Raw genomic sequence first — 23,301 nt, forward strand, 5'->3', positions numbered from 1 at the left:
TTTGGCATATTCTTTAAACATAGGTAGTTGAACATTTTAGAGTATTCATTTTAAAATAACTTGGGTCAAAAGTTATTTTGAGATAATATGGTCTTTATCCTCTCCCTCCAATATGATGCATTTTAGATTCTTATATAAATTATAGACAATGATTCTATAATTATTTTCACACATGATCCCTCAAATTCTGTGAATTGTGTTGATCTTAATTTTTAAAACCCCTTTGAAACAGCTCCAAGTTACATGGGGTCTGAAACAGGTCATATGAGCCTCATTTATTTATTTATTTATTTTGTCACCTGGGAATTTTCAGTTAAATCTCAGTGTTTGTTAAGCCAGCCATTCTTGCACTGGTATGTTACTGCACCAAGTATGGGCCCAGAGACAGGCTATCACTAATAAATTATGATTGTCTCCAGTCTTTCCTCCTGCACTCACTTGGCCTGTGTTGGAATGGCTGAGCACGTACTGTGGAGTTGACTATACCCAAAGCTTTCCTCTTGATTTACTGGCACTTATCTACTTTAACAACTCCATCCGTGTCCTCAGACCTAACATCACAACAAAAATCTCTCCTACACTTCATTTGCTTGCTTCCTTCTCTCACCAGATTGACATTTTTTCATCTATTCATTGAATATTCACAGAATACCTAGTAATAAATAGCTGCAGAACATCAGGATCTAGACATTGAAGCTGAGGGATGGAGAAAGTCAATTGAATATTAACAACCCAGAATTATATTTTCCCCATATACACTAATAAAAGAGAAAGATGCAAATTGACAGTACCTTCATGATGCCCATCAGCCAATCAGGAGTGAATATGCAAATTAACCCAACAACGATAGTGGGTTAATTTGCATACGCAGGCGCCAAGCGGCTGGGGGCGTCGCCATCACAATGGCGACGATGCAGGCATTCTACACCACCCCAGCCGCTCTGCGCCTCTGGGCAGTGTGGGAAGGCAGAAAGGCGGCTCCAGCTGGAGCAAAGGCGGTGCCGGCAGCCAGGGGAAGGAAGGCCCATTCTTGCACGAATCTTCATGCATTGGGCCTCTAGTTAAGTTATGATTTTTTAAATGGCTAAGAATTCAAAGATGAAATGGCATGAGATATCAATATTAACATTTTTTTATGGTTTTCACAAGAGTAGATTTTTGAAAAATTTCTGTCAATTCAGGGTTTACTTACTTTAAAAAAGTAATTTGATAAGATTTTAATTTTTAAAAAAATCAACACATGGTAGAATAAAAATAGATATAAAAAATAAAGAGCTATTTCTCAGCTTCTTTAATTCAAATAGGAGAACACAGACTAGAAAATACCCAATCTCCATGTCTTAATCAAGAAAATATGGGAAAATGCAAATACAATCTACACTAATAAAAGAGAAACATGCAAATTGGTGTCACTCCGCTACACCCACCAGCCAATCAGAGTGACTATGTAAATTAACTCAATAAAGATGGTGGTTAATTTGCATACTCAGAAGACTGAAGACTGAAGACTGAAGCGGCCACAGCAGAGAAGCCAAGCCTCACTGTGGCCGGAGGGGAGAAGCCTAGCTTTGAGGCTTGGCTTCTTCACTGCAGCCGGACCAAAGGCCTGGGTCCCGAGTGCCAGAGGAAAACTGGTGCCAGCAGCCAGGGGAAGGAAGGCTTATTGCGCAAATCTTCATGCAACGGGCATCTAGTCTATATATATAAAAGCCTAAGCAACTAGGCTTGGCGGAACAACCAGAACAACCAGTCACTATGACGTGCACTGAGCAGGCAGGCAGGCGAGCCTTTAGGAGCAAGCAGCAAGGCAGGTGAGTGGTTGGGGGCAAGCCGTCCCAAATTGTGAGAGGGATGTCTTACTCCTGGATGTCTGACTGCTGGGATCAGGCCTAAACTGGCAGTCAGACATCCCCCGAGGGGTCCCAGATTGCAAGAGGGTGCAGGCCAGGCTGAGGGTCCCTCACACCATGCACAAATTTCATGCACCGGGCGTCTAGTATTCATTATAAAAGAGAGGTAGAGACACTTGGCTAAAAGCACCTAGCAACAATTTTAGTCCAGATGTTTGGAAGTGATATTTCTACCCTGTCCTGGGGAAACATAATAGAGTCAAGATCAATTGGTTGTGTTCTCATTGTGGTGTGACTTGCCACATGTTACTTCTAATAATGAACTGCCTTTAATTAGAAAAACAAAACTTAAGTACTAGCAAGCTCCCATCTGCAGGCCCTATCAGGAAAACAGCTGGCAAACAGCTGCAACAGCATGAAGACCACAGGGAAGAGGCTTGAATGTGATTTCTGAGGTACTTGCAGACTTAAGTTGGGAGGTTGCTTAAAGAGGTTTTACAGCAAGAATTGAGGGAGTAGAGAGTTTACAAACTGAGGCAGGTTCCTATTGTACCTAGATCTCACAATATTGTTGCTGAGGCTTTTGATTCTCAAGTGTCAAAATTTTATGTGCTTTCAAATGGTAACATTTAGCAGATTAACTATATGTGCAAAATTTTTTAAATTATATTTTGGCTTGGAATGGGTGAAGGTGTAACAACAGCCTTTAAAGACTACTTCATGCTTCTGGCTTTATGAAAGCTCCCCAACAAGGAGGAAAATAAGATCCTCAATCTTTGTTAGCAAATAGAACATAAAATGGTTTTGTGAATGGAGAGTCCTTCAAATAACAGAAACAAGACCCATATTTGAAAGATTAAAATTATATGCATATAAGCATAACCAATGGACACAAGACACTGTGGGGTAGGGGAGGTCGGGGGAAGGTCAAGGGGAAAAAAAAGACATATGTACTACTCTTTGTAATACTTTAAGCAATAAATCAAAATTTAAAAAATTATATGAAGTTATAGACATGTCATATATGCACTTCAGTTCATTAGCATTCAATTCATAATCTTAGAATGCAACATCTTTTGAAAAGAACTGCTGACTTTCTCTTTCATTCCCCTTACTTACCAGATGTACTACTGCCCCGGTCGGAACTATTGTAGGATCCTCCTGTATTCTGGTCATATGATTGGTTGTATGGGATAGTTGGAGGAATTGTGTCATTTGCTCGATAATCTAGACATTTTGGATGAAAAAAATTAAACATTTATTTTCTTTTTGGTGCCTCAATCATTTACCAACAATTAGGCTTTTTAAACCATCATGTTGATCACTTGCTAAGACATGTGTAAATGTTCCAGAGGAAAAGTCAAGAAAAATTAAAGACCTTTAAACATGTATCCTTTAAGATTTATAAGGAGATTTGACTTGGGGTGGTAAACACATGATACAATATACAGATAATGCACTGTAGAATTGTATACCTGGAACCTTATTTATTAACCAATGTCACCCCAATAAATTCAATTTAAAATATTTTTTAAAAATGATTTACAAAATACAAATTCTTTGCATCATTTTTTTCCATGAATTAGACTAAACACAGATGTGAACAAATCCCATGAGAGACTCTTTCTTCTCTTTAAATTCTTTGTAAATCAAGTTGGACAGAAATCAGATTTTCTTAACTTCTTACCTTTATAAATATAGTAACAAAATCATTTAAACAATAAAAAATCAGGAAATACCATGTCTTTAAATCATAATAAATAAGTAAAATAAAAAATAAAACTTGTCAGCAAGATTATATCTAATAAAAATATATCCATGATAAGAAAGCAAAGTATTTAAATCTGCCACCAAGGCAAAGGGAAAAGTCCAAATGATAAACTCACCACTGGAATGTAATGAGTAATAATCTGTCAGTCTAGTTGCATGCCAGGGTCTTTATTATAGTTTCACATACCAAGTCTGTTTACAAGCAGTCTAAACAATAAATCAGAGTTCTGAAATATTTGTACAGAGGGCTGTCAGACCTTTCCACAGTCCACAGTAAAGCCATGTACTATGGAGGAATACTGTAACAATAGTTTGAATCCTCACTGCAAACTCTATGATTGCAGAACAGTCTTATTCATCTTTGTCAGCCTTTGTCATGAACTTGTGCAAGAGTTTTAGAAATATTTATTGAATTGGGTTATTATGCCAATCAAGTGTTTTCTTAAACTTAGAAAAAAGCAAGATTTGTATTATTAAATTAGAACATATAACACTAACTTAATCAAACGAAATAGTAGGTTTAAGCTGTTGTGTAATATCTAACTGTAATCTGTTTTATTTTTTAAAAAAGAGGTCCCAACTCAAGGCTAAAGAAATAAGACTATATCTCTAATTATCTACAATAAAATGTATCTTTTACCTGGACATTTATACAAAATTGCCTGATCTATTCAAATAAAAGCAATCATCTTTTTTTATGACATAACTTTACAAATCATGTTATTAAAGCTATAGCCTGAAGGACTACAAAGAAATCAAATACCAGTCTCTTCAAGCTCACACATATTACAATAGAGAAACATTCCCCTCTGGCCATAAAATACCATTCTGCTGCGACAAGTTAACACTAAACTCAATTTATTTTAGGTTCTATCCTGACAGACTTCAATCAGGTCAACCAAAGAAACTTAGGTTCTACAATCATACAGTAACCACATGAGGTGAGAGAGAGACAGCAAACTGAACCACTTCTCCAGTTCAATTTAATTATTTTTCTTCAGTTTGATATAAAAGTGCCATTCATTTATATGACCATATAGAAGCAATTATCTTCCATCCTTGACTGGGAAAATGGAATAGTCTATTTATTTAAAATGTGAGGTATTGTGACGGTTGTACATCTGCCTTATGAATAAAAGATCGTCTGTCCTAAGCAATCCCTCACCTACGATTAAATTTAAATTAATCTCAAAACCATTTGAAAATACTTATATTTATTTTAAAATCAATTTCCAAGGTTATTGTTGTGCTAATTAACTCTTTGACACTGGACATTTTGAAACCAAAGAAATAGGAATACTTTAGTGACAAAGGAAAGCTTTCGCTTGCTAGTGCCGGATGAGTTTCGGCACGTAGGGAAGAAGGGTTAAGGGTACCGATACAGAAAAGAATGGGAATGAAGGCAAAGCTCTTCACCTTTGTTCAATTTGTTTTGCTCCATGATGTTATACTGAATTGGTGCCATTTCTTGTTTCTGCTGCCCGGGCGGCTTCCAGTGCTTCTCGCCGGAGTCCCCACTGCCATTGTTCATATTGTTGCTGAGGTTTGACTGGATGAGCTGGGTGGTGGCGTAAGGAGTGGGCTGCCCTGATGGATTGACAAAACGCCCATCCTTCAGATTTGGGCTATTGAAGGTTTTCATCTCATTGATTTTGTTACTAAGGTCCACATCACCATAAACAGTTGACTCAGGGAGCATCAGATTTGTTTGTTTGTTATCCAGTTGGTTGTTATAATTTGCTATACAATCAGCTATGTGCAACGAAGAGGAAAAGGAAAAAGTCATTCTCCATGGTTATTCGTTTTAAATTTCTTTGTAAGTAGCTTTGCGAGTCACAGTAAAATTGTTATGTAAAGAACAAATAGGCTCACATAAGATAGAAGGAAAGGACCAAGTATTTACATGTACTTTCTAAAGAAAACAATTAAAATTTGAAGAAATAAGAGAGGACACACTGAATTTATGTAGAGACTAAATAATTTTGACCTTCTGCTACTAGTGCTATATAGTAAATAATTTTCCCAATTTAAGATAACTTTTCTTTAACAACCCTATTAAGAGAAATACCACCAAAATAATACATACATGAATATCTTTATGTGTCAAATTAAAATTTTCTAGTCTGTAGCGATTGAACTACTTGAAGCTACTGGTTAGCTATTGAAGCAATAGAACAAAGCGTATAAGTTCAGAATCCAAACAAAGAAAAAACAATGTTGCCCCCCGCCCATCAAAGAACATGAGATTTAAGTATTTTAGAAAGTACCTCTGCTCAAAAGATATGAGGAACAGAGGAGTGATAGTACATAGTGCTCAGGAAATTTTATTAGTTATTCTCCTGCTCATGTAGGATAATCATTGTCAGGGAAAGATGCTAATTATTTTTTCATGGTTTTACAAAGTTGGAGGGACCACAATACCAGATATTAAGTTATACTACAAAGCTATTGTAATCAAAACAGCCTGGTACTGGCACAAGAATAGGAAGAGAGATCAATGGGACAGAACACAGATCCCAAGAATGACAATATTGATGGCAAAAGGAATCATAAGTAACTGGGGTAATTTAATAAAATAAAATATGAAATAATATCTATTATGTCTACTATCTCAATTTCCCTTTAATTTTTCCTTCATTGAAATATTTGAGAATGAAATAACTGATATATTTATATATAAATATTTAAAGACTGCTGTTAAAATATTTATAAAGTAGGAGAAAGTCAAATCATAATTTAAATTTAAAATTTTTTAAAAAATTAGTGAAGCTACAATGATAAAAATACCATTATGTTATTCATGCAGTTCCTAGTGGCACCAATATTAACAGGTCACCTTGAAGATTGGATATCTTAAAAAATGATAAATGAACATGGTTGATATTAAAGATGCAAACTTAAATATGATCTTAAGAAAAATTGTAACTTCCCTATATACTAAGTTCGATTACTTGTCATTTCAATAATAAATGATCAGGGAGCAGAAATATTTTATTCATCTGGCCTTTAGCAATTCTAATTTCTAGGTATTAACTTTTGTTGAGTAGTGGTTAAGAAATATTATTAAAGGCCACACAGATTTGGCAACATCATTTCTCTTCCCCAGTCTTTCTAAGTGAGTGCTAGGACTTTCTGAGATAAAGGACATGTTCTGTTCTGCATTGTGAATACAGTAGCCACTAGCCACATGTGGCAACTGAGCACTTGATTGTGGATAGTAAGAATGAAGAACTTTAGCAAATCTGATCCAGAAATATATTAGATCATACACCATGACCAAATGGGATTTATTCCAGGGATGCAAGGCTGGTACAATATTTGCAAATCAATAACCGTGATACATCACAAAAACAAATTAAAAGACAAAAATCACATGATCGTACCAATAGATGCAGAAAAAGCATTGGACAAAATCCAACACCTATTTTTGATAAATACTCTCAGCAAAGTGGAAATAGAGGGATCATACCTCAACATAATAAAAGCCATATATGACAAACCTACAGCCAACATAATACTCAATGAGCAAAAACTAAAACAATTTCCCCTAAGAACAAAAACAAGACAGGGATGTCTGCTTTCACCACTCTTATTCATCATAGTACTGGAAGTCCTAGTCACAGTGATCAGACAAGAAGAAAACATAAAAGGCATCCAAACTGGAAAGGAGGAAGTAAAACTCTCATTATCCGCAGATGACATGATATTGTACATAGAAAACCCTAAAGACTCCATTAAAAAAAAACAAAAAAACACCTACTAGATTTAATAAAGGAATTTGGCAATGTAGCAGGATACAAAACTAATACCCAGTAATCGATGGCATTTCATACACCAATAATGAATTCTCAGAAAGAGAAACTAAATAATCTCATTTATGATAGCAACAAAAAGATTAAGATACTTAGGAATAAATTTAACAGAGGAGGCAAAAGATTTATACTCAGAAAACCACAGGACATTGAAAAAAGAGATAGAGGAAGATATAAACAAATGGAAGAATATAACAGTTCGTGGATTGATAGAATTAACATCATTAAAATGTCCATACTACCCAAAGCAATCTATAGATTCAATGCAATCCCTGTTAAAGAACCAATGGCATATTTCACAGGTATGGAGCAAAAACTCCAAAAATTTATATGGAACAAAAAAAGATCCTGAATAGCCATAGCAATCTGGAAAAAGAATAAAGTTGGAGGGATAACAATACCAGATATCAAGTTATACTACAAAGCCACTGTAATCAAAACAGCCTGGTACTGGCACAGGAAGAGGCATATAGATCATTAGAACAGAACAGAGACCCCAGAAATTGACCCAAGCCGTTATGCTCAATTAATATTTGACAAAGAAGGCAAGAGCAATCTCTTCAATAAATGGTGCTGGGAAAATTAGACAGTTATGTGCAAAAAATTGAAACTAGACCACCAACTTACACTATACACAAAAATTAAATCAAAATGTACAAAAGATTAAAATGTAGGATGTGAAACCATAAAAATCTTTTAAAAAAACCATAGGCAGACAAATCTTAGACATCTCTCATAGCAATATGTATTCAGATTCATCTCCTAGGGCAAAGGAAACTAAGAGGAAAATAAATAAATGAGAATACATCAAAATAAGAAGCTTCTGCACAGCAAAAGAAATAATCAACAAAATGAAAAGGGAGCCCACTGTATGGGAGAACATATTTTCCAATGATACATCTGATAAAGGGTTAATATCCAAAATATATAAAGAACTCATACAACTTAACAAAAGAAAGACAAACAATCCAATTAAAAAATGGGCAAATGACCTAAATAGATACTCCTCCAAAGCAGACCTTCAGATGGCCAAGAGACATATGAAAAAATGCTCAAAGTCACTGGTCATCAGAAAGATGCAAATTAAAAGGACAATGAGGTATCACCTCATATCTGTCAGAATGGCTACCATCAACAAGTCAAAAATGAGAAGTGCTGGCGAGGATGTGGAGAAAAGGGAACCCTAGTACACTGCTGGGGGTAATGCAGACTTGTGCAGCCATTATGGAAACATTATGGAGTTTCCTCAAAAAATAAAAAATGGAATTACCATTTGACCCAGTGATCTGACTTCTAGGAATATATCCTAAGAAACCAGAAACACCAATCAGAAAGAATATATGCACCCTTATGTTCATAGCAGCACAATTTACAATAGCTAAGATCTGGAAACAGCCCAAGTGCCCATCAGTAGATGAGTGGATAAAAAAAGCTGCTATACATTTATACCATGGAATACTATGCAGCAGTAAAAAAAGAAGGATCTCTTACCCTTTGAGACAGCATAGAGAGACCTGGAGAGTATTATGCTAAGTTAAATAAGCCAGTCAGAGAAAGACTAGTATCACATGATATGTGGAATCTAATGAACAAAATAAAATGATGAACAAAATAGATCCAGAGACATAGAAGTATGGACCAGACGGTTGAACCTCAGAGGGAAGGCCGGGGTGGGTAGTGGGTGGGTGGGAAGAGATCAACCAAATAACTTGTATGCATATATGCATAACCCATAGGCACAGACAATAGGGTGGTGGAGGCCTGGGGTGGGGTGCAGGGCAGGCTATAAGGAGTCAATGGAGAAAAAAGGGACATACATAATACTTTCAACAATAAATATGAAAAAAATTAGAATTCTTCATTTTAAATTATATTTTTAAAATTTAAATAGCCACCTATAGCCAGAGGCTACCATATTGGACAACACAACTCTCATATTAATTTAAATGACTATTATAATTTTTTTTCTCATATAGAGCTCAGCATGGTCTTCCTTTTATAATTATGTGACCATCCACCTGAAGGACAACTAGCATATGCACCTTTGGAGAACATGGACTTGGGTCACCGGGTTATGTTACATTCCTATCCATATCTATTGGGAGTTCTTTCCAGGTCAGAGTTATAGATTACACTACGATTGCTCTTTATATAACATATATACCATCTTTACTTAAATGCCATGTTCTGTTTCCCTGTTCTTAATTCAATGGGTTATGAATTATTTTACTTCTGTAGTCATATCTTCTGATTCTTTACGATTCTTTTAATATTCACATATTGTGAATGTTGAGGTTTTTTAAAATAAAAATCATATAATTTTTTGTTTAACCCTTCAAATTTTACGTACTACACATTCATATTTTAGCATGACATTTTAGCAAAGTATTTTACTTGCATAAATTTCTGAACCAAGAACGTACAATACAAAATAAAAGATGAATATACATCTGCAAAAGATATATATTTCTTATGTCACCAGAATTTACTTCTATACTATAAAAATGTGAATTTAAATTTCAGTTAATTAAACATTTTTATTATTGTTACATAGTTGTTATTATTACTGCTATTAAGAATTTGGTTCTCTCAAACTATAGATTTATTCACATTTTGATGTTTTATTCCCAAAATGTTGAAAACAATTAATTACCATTAAAAATTAAAACTGCAAACATTTTTATGAAGATGAAAACTTTTAGATAATTTCATTTGTCCTAATTTGATTCCTATTCTGGAGTTTATATTCTCCATACTCCCATCAAACACTGGGAATCATTCTTGTGGGAGAATAAACTGTGAAGATGTAGGGATGGAAAAAGTAAATAGGCTAGACAGCTAAACCATACTCAGAATTTCACGAAAATGTTGATCAAGTTTTCCCTCCCAATGTAGGGAGGGAAAGAAATTTATCAAGATGTCTCTGGGTCTCTAACCTGGGCGACTGTAGGTGGTGAGGTTGCTGTCACTGTTCCCACTGCCTGCTGTACAGCAATTGATGGAGCAGTCATTGTGATTGTTACCAGTGTTAGGCCACGTGTCTGCCAGCCAGGGCTGGGCGGCAGGTTCACTGATGTTGAGAAGTCCCGGCCTAAAGAAAAAAAAGTATATTAAGCAAATGTTATATAAATAGCAAATAATATTTCTAATTCAGACTTGAATGAATGATTTATTTCATTACTATCACAAATAATTTGGTCAACTATACTGAATGACATTATTATTCCTTTTATTTTACAGGCAAGGCAACTGTAATGTAATATTCTGTGATGCACCTCAGTTTATATAACCATAACTTTGTAAACTGGCAATGCTCTACTCCATCTTTAGTCACTGACTAAAATCAAACATGAAATTTAAAAATATAGAGACATGTATTTTTTAGTGTTTTAGTAGCTTAAAGAATTCCATAGTTAAGATGGTTTGCATTTTCTCATTTTTGACCCCTTAAAAAGTCATGATTCTTCCCACAACTTGATTTGAAAAATGGAACAAGCATCTTCACTTAGACAATGGATCCTGCACAGTAAGAACATTTGCATATTTTTCTTCACAACAGTGTTTCAGAAATAGTGAGTCTGGGGTCTGTGACATTTTGCAGAGAGCCCATCAATGTTTCAGTGCACAGTTCTCTAAGCTTGCCAACATTTTCTGATGGGGACTACGTGAAATGCACAAATCCCTATATCAACAAAGGAAAGCTATTGAATTAAACCTGGGAAAACAAAGATGTCCACTATAAGAAATATCAGTGTTCTTTTTCTTCTTTGGCACAACAGATGTTAATCCTCTTTCATTATGTGTTGGGAATGCAAAGCACAGCAGCAATTATTAATGGGAGCCCTGGACCAACAGGGCCAGAGATGCAAACTGGAGCCCCCGAAAGGCATTCATGACGTCCTTTTTCCAACACTGTCAGTGTTTGCTAACTCAGCAGAGGTGATGATGCAGATGTGCTGTCAGACCCACAATAAACAGACTGGGACTACAAATTCTGCAAAGATGTTCTTCATGGTTTCATTTTCTTTGTTTCAGTGCAATAAACATGCTTCTCATTTACCTGGGAAGCAAGAACCTGACATCCCACTCTCCATGGTTCCTATGCTGACACAGTGAATTGAGAAAAATTATTATGCAAATGATCATTTGAGGAATAATTCACTTTATTTATTTGTTTAATTTTATTTTTAATCCTCAACACAGGATATTTTTTTCATTGATTTTTTTTAGAGAGAGTAGAAACATCGATGTGAGAGAAACACATTGATTGGTTGCCTCCTGCATGCACCCTGACCAGGGCCCAGGCCAGGGAGGAGCCTGCAACCGAGGTACGTGCCCTTGACCCGTTGAACCCGGGACCCTTTGGTCCGCAGACTGACGCTCTACCCACTGAGCAAAACTGGCTAGGGTGAGAATAATTCACTTTAAATGAAGCATATGGATTTAGAATTTATATATCTATCCATATGTAAATATATATGTATATATGTAATAAAAATGAATATTTGCTCTTTGCTTACAATGTGTGAGGCATTGTTCTGAGGTCTTGACATGTATCAACTCATTTAATCTCATAAATTTTCTACATGGAAGTTACTATTACTCAAACTTCACAGATGAGGAAACTGAGACTCCTGAGACAGGTGAAGAAATTTGTATTTGGTTATACAAAGTGAGGGAATAGCAAAGCTGGGGTGCAAACCCAAGTAGTCTGGCTCTAAAATCTACATTTTAATCTAGAATATTATAAACACATATATTGGAGAGTGCTGAAATTTCTTCAAGCCCTCATATCTAATCTAATAATAGACAAACAGGGTAATTGACCATACCTTCGCTACGCTTCCCATTGGCTAATCAGCAAGATATGCAAATTAACCGCCAACAAAGATGGCGGTTAATTTGCATACGCAGCTTCCGCTGGAGCAGCGAAGGCCCTGAAGGCTGCTCCGGCCAGAGCAAAGGCCTGGGTGCTGGGTGCCGGAGGAAAACCGGTGCCGGCAACCAGGGGAAGGGAAGGCCTATTGCACGAATTTTTTTGTGCAACAGGCCTCTAGTATTCTTAATAAAAGAAAGAGTGAGGAAAATGTCTGAAGTCTTGAAATTCATAGTAAAGCTGTTAAAACTGAGCAAACTTACTATAAAAATTGTTGATAAAAACATGCTTTGAAGAGCAATGTTGCTGAACTGTAGAAAGTTAAAACATTTAAATGCAAGCTGTTTCACAGATATCTGGGGCCTTTGAAATAAATGTTAGTTATAGAAATTCTGCATCCATTAATCTTTTGCTTTTCTTATTTTATTTTCTCTTGAACTTAAACCATGTGTGTTATCACTGGAGAAGTTATTAAAAATAAATCTCTATATTTGGCACAGTAGAGATATAACAGGATGTTTAAAGTATGGGTCAAGTGGAAATTTTCCACAGTCTGTTTTACATTTTTCAAAAGGAATAGACAATATTTTTATGCTACTCTGATTCCCTCAGAACGAAACTTTCAAAGTTAATGTTTTGATATCATCATAGGCTGAAAGCACTCTTCATATGTATGGATGATTTCCAATGGGAAGTAGGATTAACAACTCACATCCTAGTTTTCAGTTTAGACTTGCGTTTGGAATGCTAATTATTTAGGCAAGAAGGTTAACTGTGCTTATTAGCTCATAATGAATCTGAAAATGCCATGTGCGTATTTCAGAGGTCTTTGAGGAAGTCAAGGTCATATGCAGCTACTCTGATAAGGGTGTTACGGGGTCTTTTTAAACTAATAATCTCACAGGCTATCTTTATGCATTTAAGATGGTCTAGTGTGCATAAAACAGAGCTAGCAACCCATCAATAAGAAGTGAAGCAGAAGCATACCCAATGCCAGTTATAGGGATTAATATGTGCCTGAAATGTTAGCATATAATAGATTGCCATATAATGTTATTTGTTATATTTTCATGCTAACATTTCTGAGTTTTGCCTATTTCTTCCTTGTTTTCAAAAAGACAGTATTTATCAGGAAAAGGAAGACACAAGGGCCTACAAAAAACAAAACAAATTTATCATACAATTTATATTAGGGGGATAAATTTGTGTCATAAAGAAAAAGAGAACAAATGAACTTAAGTAACCAGGTGGCAGTTACCTTTAATTTCTCTGCTCCTTTTACTCCAAGTATGCCGATCGCTCACCAAAATCAAAACAAAACAAAACAAATACCTACTTGTACTCATAAACCACAAAATAAAATACTACATGGTTCAGGCGCTGGAAAAAATGGTGAAGGAGCCCAGTGGTAAGAGTTGCTTTAGACTGTCTCCTCTTTCCATTGATAACATGAAAGACTTTTGAAGCCACGAAGAAGGGAAAGACAGATCTAAGAGTGGCCAATATTTTAAAGAGAAGCAAGCCTGAACTCAACTCCCATAGCAAAAAATAAATAAAAAAAATTTTAAAAAAGTGGGATTGGCATTTTCCACCTGGTTAGCCTGACTTCCCAACTCCTTTTTTTAAGACTTTGTTTGCTTTTTCCTGGTTTATGCTGTGGGTTGGTCTTAAGTAGGTTTTTTTTTTTTTGTTTGTTTTTTTGAAGAGGTGACTGGGATGTTTGAGGTAAGGAAAGCAAATGAATAGGAACAGTTACTTAATATTTCCAATATATTCCCCTGAGTTACATCACAAGTCTTCTTCTTTTTCAAGCTGAGAAGAAGTCTCTTTACTTACCACAATCCTCATTCACCCTTCTCTGGGAAGAGCTAAATTTACAATATTGAAAACTGGAAGTGATTTTTAGCTAAACCTTCTCCTTTATGGGAGGGAAATGTCCAGCACCCCAAATTTTCTTTAAAGTCGACTGAACTTAGGTCTTCTGACATTCATTTTTTTCAATAACTCACACATCCCTTCCCCTTTTAGATAGTTTTTGATGATTATCTTTCAAAGATCAATAATACTTCAGCCACTGAGAGACATGATCATATGCATTTCAAAATATTCTGGCTCCAAAAGGGCAAAGGGAATTCACATGAAATAGTCCAAGTTGAGACAGATGAAAGCAGGACTGCTAAGAGCTTTTGTAATAGATTAGTCAAGAAAGAACAAGTGTTTGAAGGGAAACAAAATAGTGATAGTAAAGGGGGTAAAACTTAGGCTCAACAAAAAGCAGTAACGGATTCAGGGAAGAGCATGACTGGAACATTTTGACTTAGGTGTCACTAAGCAGATGAGGTAGGAGGTTCAGTGAGGGCTTGTGGAGTCTGAGATGCCTGAGGGAAGCAGGGATTAAGGAATGGACATGAAAGAAACGAGTGCAGGAGTTTGGTTCACTCCTCATTCTCTTACCATACTGGGTCTTAGACACACACACATACACACATACACACACACACACACACACACACACACACTCAAAATGGCTAGAAAATAAGACCTCTTCCTAATGTCCTCCTGATCTCTCTTATGCTGTTCTATTTTTCCCATATCACTCAACTGCTAATATTATAAAGTTGATTTTTTAAATGTTTATTATTTATCTTCTATCTCCCTCACTAAACGTAGGTTCTTTACTGACTTTGTTCACTGATATATCTCAAGCAACTAGAACAGTGCCAAGTTACATGTTGGGTAGTCAATAAATATGTTTGATTAATAAATAAATTTAAAATTGTGTGTATGTATACACAAAACTGTCATTTTGAGCGCTAACTCTAATATACCTATTTAGCTACTCTCTCTGTAACATTTCAGCATCTTTTATCATTTCATGGGGTATAAAGGTGATTTCTATTTGGTACTTGAAATAAACCTGTTTTACTGTTATTCTATTTTTTAGATTTAAAAGGTTAATTTTGCATGGTTATTGGTGAGCTTTCCAAATAGAAAAATATTTCAGGAACTTTGTAAATTTTCAGCCCTTCCACATAAACTAGCATTTGATACCTATGGGCTCCTGTCAGTATTCTGATTTGATAACTTGGTCTATTTAGGTTGTTAATTCCTTTTCAGCAGAAACCAAACTTATAATGTGCATGTGTGTGCGTGTGTGTGTGTCGCATGTACTCCTCTGTGCCTGTGCTCATGCAGGGGCTAGTGCAGAGAAGATAGAAGCTGCTCAATAAGCACTTTAATATGCTTTGATTAATGAGAAAACTGAAGTCTGAAGTCATAAATATACACAGATAGAGAGGTGGTTTATAGTCAGGCATTCCAGATTTACTCATGAGAGAATGTCCTTATGCAAGAGGCTGTTTCATGAATGTCTGGGCTATGATTTAGATGGAAATCCCCTGGATGCAAAAACATGCCCTGTTTTAATTCCTGAATCAAGTGGATTTATTCCTTATGAAGACCTCCCCAGCTTTTGGATCTTCCAGCGGCTGGCTTTGTTTCTCAGGTATGCAAACAGGAAGCTGCAGCAGTACCTAGTAGTGCTTGTTGCTGTGTTTGTACTGCATTGGTTAAAGGTTATCAACATTTCCATTTAAATCACTTTGTCATATACTAATTCAGTGATTTTGTATCAGACATACATTCCTCGATTTCAGGAGCAATATCTTATTCATTTTTGTCCTTTCCAGGAGCAGTCACATTACCCATCTGTACAGAGCATGGCAACCAATAAATTAATTAAACTTGAATCACAAAATGGTTTTTGTTGGAAGATTTTTTTCTTACACCTTAAGCAAGATGTCAGTTTTTGAAAAAGAAATAATCTTATTGTAGAAAATTCTGAAGTATGGCTCATATAACTTATATATTATTTCATCCCCTTTAAGCCACCTCTCACCTCAATTTGTAATTTCCCTGTGAATATATTAAAGTTCACTGAATAATAACAAAAAAATCATAAACATAGGATTGAGGTTCATTTTTATTATAGAAAAGAAAGCTCTGTGTTAATAAGCTACCTAGGTTTCTTCTTTTATTTCACCATATTTCCCTGCAATATGGACAGCTGAACTAGGCTGAATTCATAACTAGAGCAAAAAACAAACATAACCTACAACTTATGAGCAAATGCTGTTTTCAGCAGGTTTTAAATGAACACTTTTTGTTTGATAGTATCTGTTAACTAGTTATATTTCTTAATCTTCATAAATGCCGTCACTTGATTACTATAAGTCCTTTTAATCATCTGCTAAATCAGCAAGTCTGTCTTTCCTGGTTCAAGTTCTCCCTCTGGTGGTCACTGACTTTGATGCAACAGCTCTAATTAGGAACTGCATTTGTGTGTAAACAAGCTGGTGTCACAACACAGCGGAGTGGAGTATTTCTGAAAGATCTGAACAAATTTCACCTTTAACTTAAATCTTTTAAGCAAAGATAGTGATGTCATAAAGAAGACAAGAAGAAATATCTGGAATTCCCCTTAAAATCTACAAAACAAGCAAGATATTTACCTCCCTCCACTGCTCACAGCTTCGCCTCCTCTCTGATAAGTTACTAGAATGTTACAAAAAAAAAGAAATAAAAATTAATAGACATGTTTATATTTGTATATCAAAAGCTAGTACATTTATGAGCATCTTTCTAAAATGGAATGCATTCTCCCTTTCTACTTAGAAACAACACAAAAATCATCACAGGAATTAGCAGATTTCTGATTCAAGTAGTATTTTTTTAAACATTGTATAGAATTAAATAAAGTTATTCTTATCAAAGTATCCACAAGGTTGAGAAGTAAGCAAAAGAAAATGTCAGTACACTCTTATTAAATACCTCTGTCATACATTTGTACAGTTGAATTCCCATAGATTTATATTTTCATTTTATTATTATATCATATCATTTTATAAATTTAAGTGAAATCTTAAATTGAAGGGAAAATCCCTATTAGACTATTTCCCCAGAAGTATGAGTAACAGTAAGACAAAGAGAAATGTTTAAATAACCCTTCTCTCTCTCCACACACAAAGATGTATATAGGCCACACTGTGACTATCAATTAATGCAATGTTTTCCTTATTGTGGCTTCTAGAAGCTCTTCTCATTATATTTTCATCAGGCATGTATATATAGCAAACATATATTTTAATGCCCTTGAAAGCATTCTCAGCTTAATAAAGTATGGGCATAAAAATCTAGCCACAACAAAACAAGATTTGCACATAGGCAAATGGTTAAGGAGATTAGCTTTTCTGTAACTACAGTCACATTTTCTAAGAAGAAATGTGTTTCTAAAAGCTGCCAAATTCTGCTACTTAGAAGAACTCCAAACTGGGAGTCTGCAGAGGAGAGATAACTGCTTCCAGTGATTACAATAACTGGATTAGCAACGAGGAGGCAAGGCTCCAGGTACATCTCTCACTGGAGGTGATGTGAGAGTGGAGGACCCACTTTGAAAGAAACAGAAGAGAACAGAACATCAGGATTCTGACTTAGGGAAAATGAAGTTTTATCTTCAGGTGTGCTGGCTATTTTGGTTACCTTCAAGAATGTTGATTCTATGGACAGAGAATTGAAAGGGAGAGACATTTTTGTTGGAAAACCTGAAAGCTTAAGTTAAGGAAAAAATGTACTGCCAAGTATGAAATCATCAATAAGATCATTAACGTGTTAAATCATGCCGAGGGTAGCTACAGTGTGTCTATCTAATGAAACACATGCATACAAGGCTGATGTGCAGTGTGCAATATGAATAAATAACTGCATTAAAGGCATGAAAAGCAACACCAACCATTTCTGCTTCAAAGGCATGCCTGACATGAGTAAATGAAGTATTATATTCCATTTAAGCCCTCTCCCCCAACTTCCTGCAGAAAATGAAATAAAAACTGAAACACAATAGTACAACACATGCTGAACTAACAAAGGAAAGGAGGAGGGTAAGTGCAAATATATACCTGTTGGTGTGAAGGTAAAAGACGGGACTGAAAATCAAAACAAAATATAAACCAGTTATTAAGCTGAAGAGAGAAAGGGAACATATCACATTAGTATAAATCAAGCAGACAGCTGAACATAAGACAAATGTAAATAACTAAGCCAGCAGCTCTGACATTCTGATATATGAACAAAACAGAATCTGAGGTTAAAGAGAGAACTTGTCTCTGCAGGTACCATTTTGAAGTGTCTGACATTCTAGTACGGAGGGGAATTGTGCTGGGTTAGCCTGTGAATGACCCTGCATTTGGTAACAGATTCAGCTCATGGCTTTAGTACAAACAGGACCCCTCTACTATAAATCATTTCCAAACAGTGGATGATGGATTCTTAAACAAGCCTGATGGGGGTCTCGCTTCAACCTTATCTAGAAATCTGAAAGTAAATGCTTATTAAAGCGGACTAATAGGCCCTTAAGTATTCATCATTAAGAGACAGAGACAAAGATTGAGGGGAAAAGAGAGAAAGAAAGCATGGAAGGAAGGAAGGAAGGAAGGAAGGAAGGAAGGAAGGAAGGAAGGAAGGAAGGAAGGAAGGAAGGAAGGGAGGAAGGGAACGAGGAAGGGAGGGAGGGAGGAAAAGGAAGGAAGGAAGAAAGACAGAAAGAATAGAAGAAAGGAAGAACTGGAATAAAGAGAACCATAAAATTGAACTATTTCAATGCCAAGTAATGCCTGACGCCTTATTATATAAACAGTGTAAAGCTACATTTTTTCATAGAAATTTGTGAATGGACAGAAGAAATGGGGAGTTTTAAACTTTAATTTTCCTATTTTAGTTTGTGTTTAGAAGCTTTCTAGGAGTAAGCTGAGCAATTTTTTTAATGCCACACTCTGGAAGCTAAACAATAGAACAATAACACCTCTCTGAAAACCTTCGCTCTCTGTAGCTATAAATCTTAATCTAATCAATAATGCCTGGAATGGAGCTGCAGACCTCAAAGTAGCAGCCTTGCCTCCCCCATTTTCCTATCGTCTCCCATTCCTCGGTGTCAGTTTACACTATTGCTATTTCCAGGATATTTCATGGAGGATGACTTATTTCTAAGCTCTTCACACTGCCCTGGTGAGGAAAGCAAGGACATCTATCTTACTCCATGAAGACTAAAGTTTGCTTTTTTGCAATCCTTAAATACACAAACTATAATATTGGTTAGCTATTGTGGATCAAAAAGCTGCCAAAAATGTATTTTCCACTTCACATTGGAACATCTCCAAACAATTGACTTTAGGATTAGAGCATCTGGGGAAGCAAACTGGAATGCTACACCTTTACAGCTGTCACTTCTTACCAAATCACTCTATCTCTGGGCATACTAGAAAGAATGAAAACAAAAATCTCAATGCTATGGACCCAGCTTATACACTGGCCTTCGTCTGCAGCATGACAACCCCTGTTTTAAAAATCTATTGTTTTCTTTAAGATGGGTCTTGTCAGAGAGTCAATGTAATTCAGCTACAATAAAAAATACAGAGCCATAGTAACAAGTCTCCATTAAAAAAAAAAAAGGTACATTAGAAAGTAAAGCTATTCAAGCAAGAATAGAGTGCCTGAACATTAATTTGCTATCACAAGGACATAGGGAAAATATGAAAGGTCCTTGTCAGTATGCCTAGCTAACTGCTAGCCCTGGTTTAAGGAATTGAAGAAGAGATGAAAAGAGGTTGGTCTATAAGTGAACTTTTAACAGCATATACACCAAAGAACAACTTAATTCTCAAAGCTTCCAATAATATAGTACATTCTGTTTGCCCAGTGATGGCACAATATGAATGTGGACGGGGTACTGAGTGTTACAGCAGAGGAAATGCCTACAGATAAATGTATGTGTGGTGTGGAGGGGGGCAGGGTGGGGGGAGAGAGCTCCCTATTCCCAGTCACACTCTGAATTGATGGTTTATAAGCCAATAGGCTCTTTTACATTTATTTCTTTAAAATACTTCACTTCCTTTTTTTGTATAATTACTGGCATTGTTTCTGACATAGATAGTTTAAGATTTCAGGAGGCACCTTTTTTTAATTGCATAGAAATAGAATTATGAAAAAGTGCCGACAAGGCAAAATGAAGAAAGCAGAATCAAATGCTCACCAATTACATTTGTAATTATGTTCTACGAGTTCTGCTAGTTAAAAGGACAATGACATTAGTTTAATAGGTTTTGCAGAAAGAGCATATAGGCGTTTGCCAGCATGCATAAAGAACATTAGTACAGGAAAAGAAACATTTCAGGAAGAAAGCTTTTCATGTCACATATTTAGATTTCAAGACAATACAAAACATTAAATTGCTGTAACTACACAGCTATAGCACTCTATTGCAATAAGAAATACAGGATTCCTGGAGAATTCAAGAGACTCTACATCTATATGTTAATTAGTCACTTTTCCTCATTCAAATCAGATATTATCTCTCCCCCTCCCCCTAACACTCTACTCTGCTCTTCCCAGGCTCCACAACCCAGACACCGCAAACCCTTCTCTGCATTGTTTTCAGTCGCAGGCTTTTTATGGTAACACCTGATATTGTTCTACTTTGTATAGAAATGAGCACCAGTGCTCCTTGTGGTTACATCTAAGCCAGCGGTTCTCAACCTGTGGGTCGCAACCCCTTTGGGGGTCGAACGACCCTTTCACAGGGGTCGCCTAAGACCATCCTGCATATCAGATATTTACATTATGATTCATAACAGTAGCAACATTACAGTTATGAAGTAGCAACGAAAATAATTTTATGGTTGGGTCACAACATGAGGAACAGTATTTAAAGGGCCAGAAGGTTGAGAACCACTGAATTCTAAGCCCTCATTTTCCATTTCACAAGAAGGGATACTGACATTTTGCTTCATCTCTAGAGTGCATACATATCTAGAAAACATTTGGGGATGGTAATGCCACGGCAAAGGTATGTACATGATAAGATTGCTGTGCAGCCCCAGGCAAGACGCACGTTGATTCATTTTACAGGGTGGGTGATGAATTCCGTGCTGACTCTTTCTTGCCAAGCCCCTCTGTGACGGGCAGTACAAACATGTAAGGCTGCTCTTCAGACTGTTTATAAGTGTATAGGGACATTCTAACTGGCACTGCAAATTCTTACTTTGTCATTTAGTTGGTCAGAGAAATGACTTGGCCAACACATGTAGGAAATGGTCACTTAGGAAATATGCACACCTTTTATTTTATTTTTTTAAGGTTGGTGATGGTAGGGGAAGGAATGTGTCTTGATAATTCTCTTTAAATTTGCATTGCGGCAAAGCAAAAGTGTTGTCTTAAATTATGTATTATTTGTCATCCAAACCAGGGCCATTTTGAGAGCAACAGGAGCACTATAAAAATTTAGTTGGACTAAAGACATAAATTGGGACCATCCCCTGAGAACTGGGCCCTGGATCATCTCAGCCATGGCCCGTGTCTGAGGCCCAGAACTAATGAATATATTTGGGAGTGGGGGAGAATTATACATCCGCAGTGTTATCAAATCTCCTCAGAGAATAAAACGTAAGTTATCAATCTGCAGAATTTTAGGATATGTGGCAAAGGTGTCTGTGACACATATTTGGTTCATCCACAAAATTATAAATAATAGCAGACAAGTAAACTTTATCTTCTAAAACTGTAAACATATTTGTAACAAAATCACCCTCACTAATTAGCAGCATATGCAGTCAAATCTGCAACTTTAAATATAACAATGAAAAAGTACTACACCTCCTCTCTCTGCAACCTGAAGGACCTCATTCAGTCACATATTTCAGAGTCACAAGAAATGACTATTTTATAAATAATCAGAAACAACCATAAAAATAATGATTTTACAAGTAACCTCTTTAGCTTCACAAAGGCAACAATGCCACCTTAAAGCTGTGTGAGACAGTTCAAAGCTTGTATTTATAACTTCTGTGGCAAGGAGATTAAAAAGTTTCCTTGAGAATATAAAGCAAAAATGTCATTCCCTAAGAGAACCAGGGGATGGGCGAACACCCAGGCAGACCTACCTGGGAGAAATATATTTTACGGGAACTGGGCCTGGAACTGATTAGTCCTATATGTAGCATTGCTACTCAAAGGAGTTAACATGCAGATGTCATGATAAAATAAAAGCACTATTGAAAATCCTTATGTATTAAAATGATTTAATAAGTATATATACATACACAATTTGCATTCACATATTAAGACAAGAGTTATGTCAACATAGTAAAATATAAAAAACTTAGGAAAGCTAGTACCTTTCCTAATACCTGCGTAGGTACTGGTCAGCCCATTTCTCTTCTTGCGGTGCCGATAGAGCCAGATGCTGAAGACCATGAGGATGACCCAGCAGGCCGCCCCGAGGCCTGCGATGAACGCCGGCTGCTTCACCACGTCCGAGATCTGCTGAGCGAGGCTCACCTGGTCCTCTGGTGACACGGGGTTGCCATGAGAATCTGAAAAGCCATATTCGGATTAATTTGGGTTTAAAACTCAATAAGATAATGAACTCATAAATTACATAACATAAAACTGCCATCATTATTTTGTTAATTTTTGGACAATAGCTTCCATTTCTTAATTTGCAACACCAGCGTTGTTAGTTAAAATAGTTCGTGAGATTTTCAGCAAAACTATATTCGTTTTATTTATTTTAATTCAAAACAAATATGATATAATTTTATGGAATTTATTTTAAAGCAAAGGCAATGGCACACAATTTCCATTTTTTTTACTCCAGAAAACTCTGTAGCTCATTGCTTATATTAAGTTTCACAGGAAAGTGCTGAGGTTAACACAAAAGTACAATAGTAAAAAATGAAATACTCTACTGTAAGTATACAAATAAGGGGTCCCCGATAAGTAAGTATAAGAAAGATATACTTTCTCAGACTTCCATAGAAACCCTCAATTATATGTTCTAAAAAAAGGTAAGTAAATCTTATTTCCTGTATAAGGTAGATATTGAAAAAAAATACATGCTGTGTCTTCCATCTCTCCCATCACCACCCACACACCAACCCAAAAG

General features: G+C 36.0%; 1 protein-coding gene across 3 annotated transcripts in view; it reads right to left on the bottom strand.

The window, feature by feature from the left end:
- Positions 1–23,301, bottom strand: part of ROBO1 (roundabout guidance receptor 1) — a 436,624-nt gene that overhangs the window by 34,119 nt on the left and 379,204 nt on the right. Inside the window, exons 18-23 of one of the 3 annotated variants that reach the window (XM_014460003.2) lie at positions 22,532–22,729; positions 18,263–18,289; positions 16,820–16,862; positions 10,369–10,523; positions 5,037–5,372; positions 2,970–3,077 (exon numbers count right to left, since the gene is read on the bottom strand). In XM_014460003.2, the coding sequence (XP_014315489.1) occupies positions 2,970–3,077; positions 5,037–5,372; positions 10,369–10,523; positions 16,820–16,862; positions 18,263–18,289; positions 22,532–22,729 (867 nt within the window). The remainder of the gene's footprint in view (positions 1–2,969; positions 3,078–5,036; positions 5,373–10,368; positions 10,524–16,819; positions 16,863–18,262; positions 18,290–22,531; positions 22,730–23,301) is intronic. The other 2 variants (XM_006093709.3, XM_006093708.3) reach the window with 2 other exon arrangements.

The sequence above is a fragment of the Myotis lucifugus genome, unplaced genomic scaffold, assembly GCF_000147115.1.
Source record: "Myotis lucifugus unplaced genomic scaffold, Myoluc2.0 scaffold_120, whole genome shotgun sequence".
NCBI classification, from domain to species: domain Eukaryota; kingdom Metazoa; phylum Chordata; class Mammalia; order Chiroptera; family Vespertilionidae; genus Myotis; species Myotis lucifugus.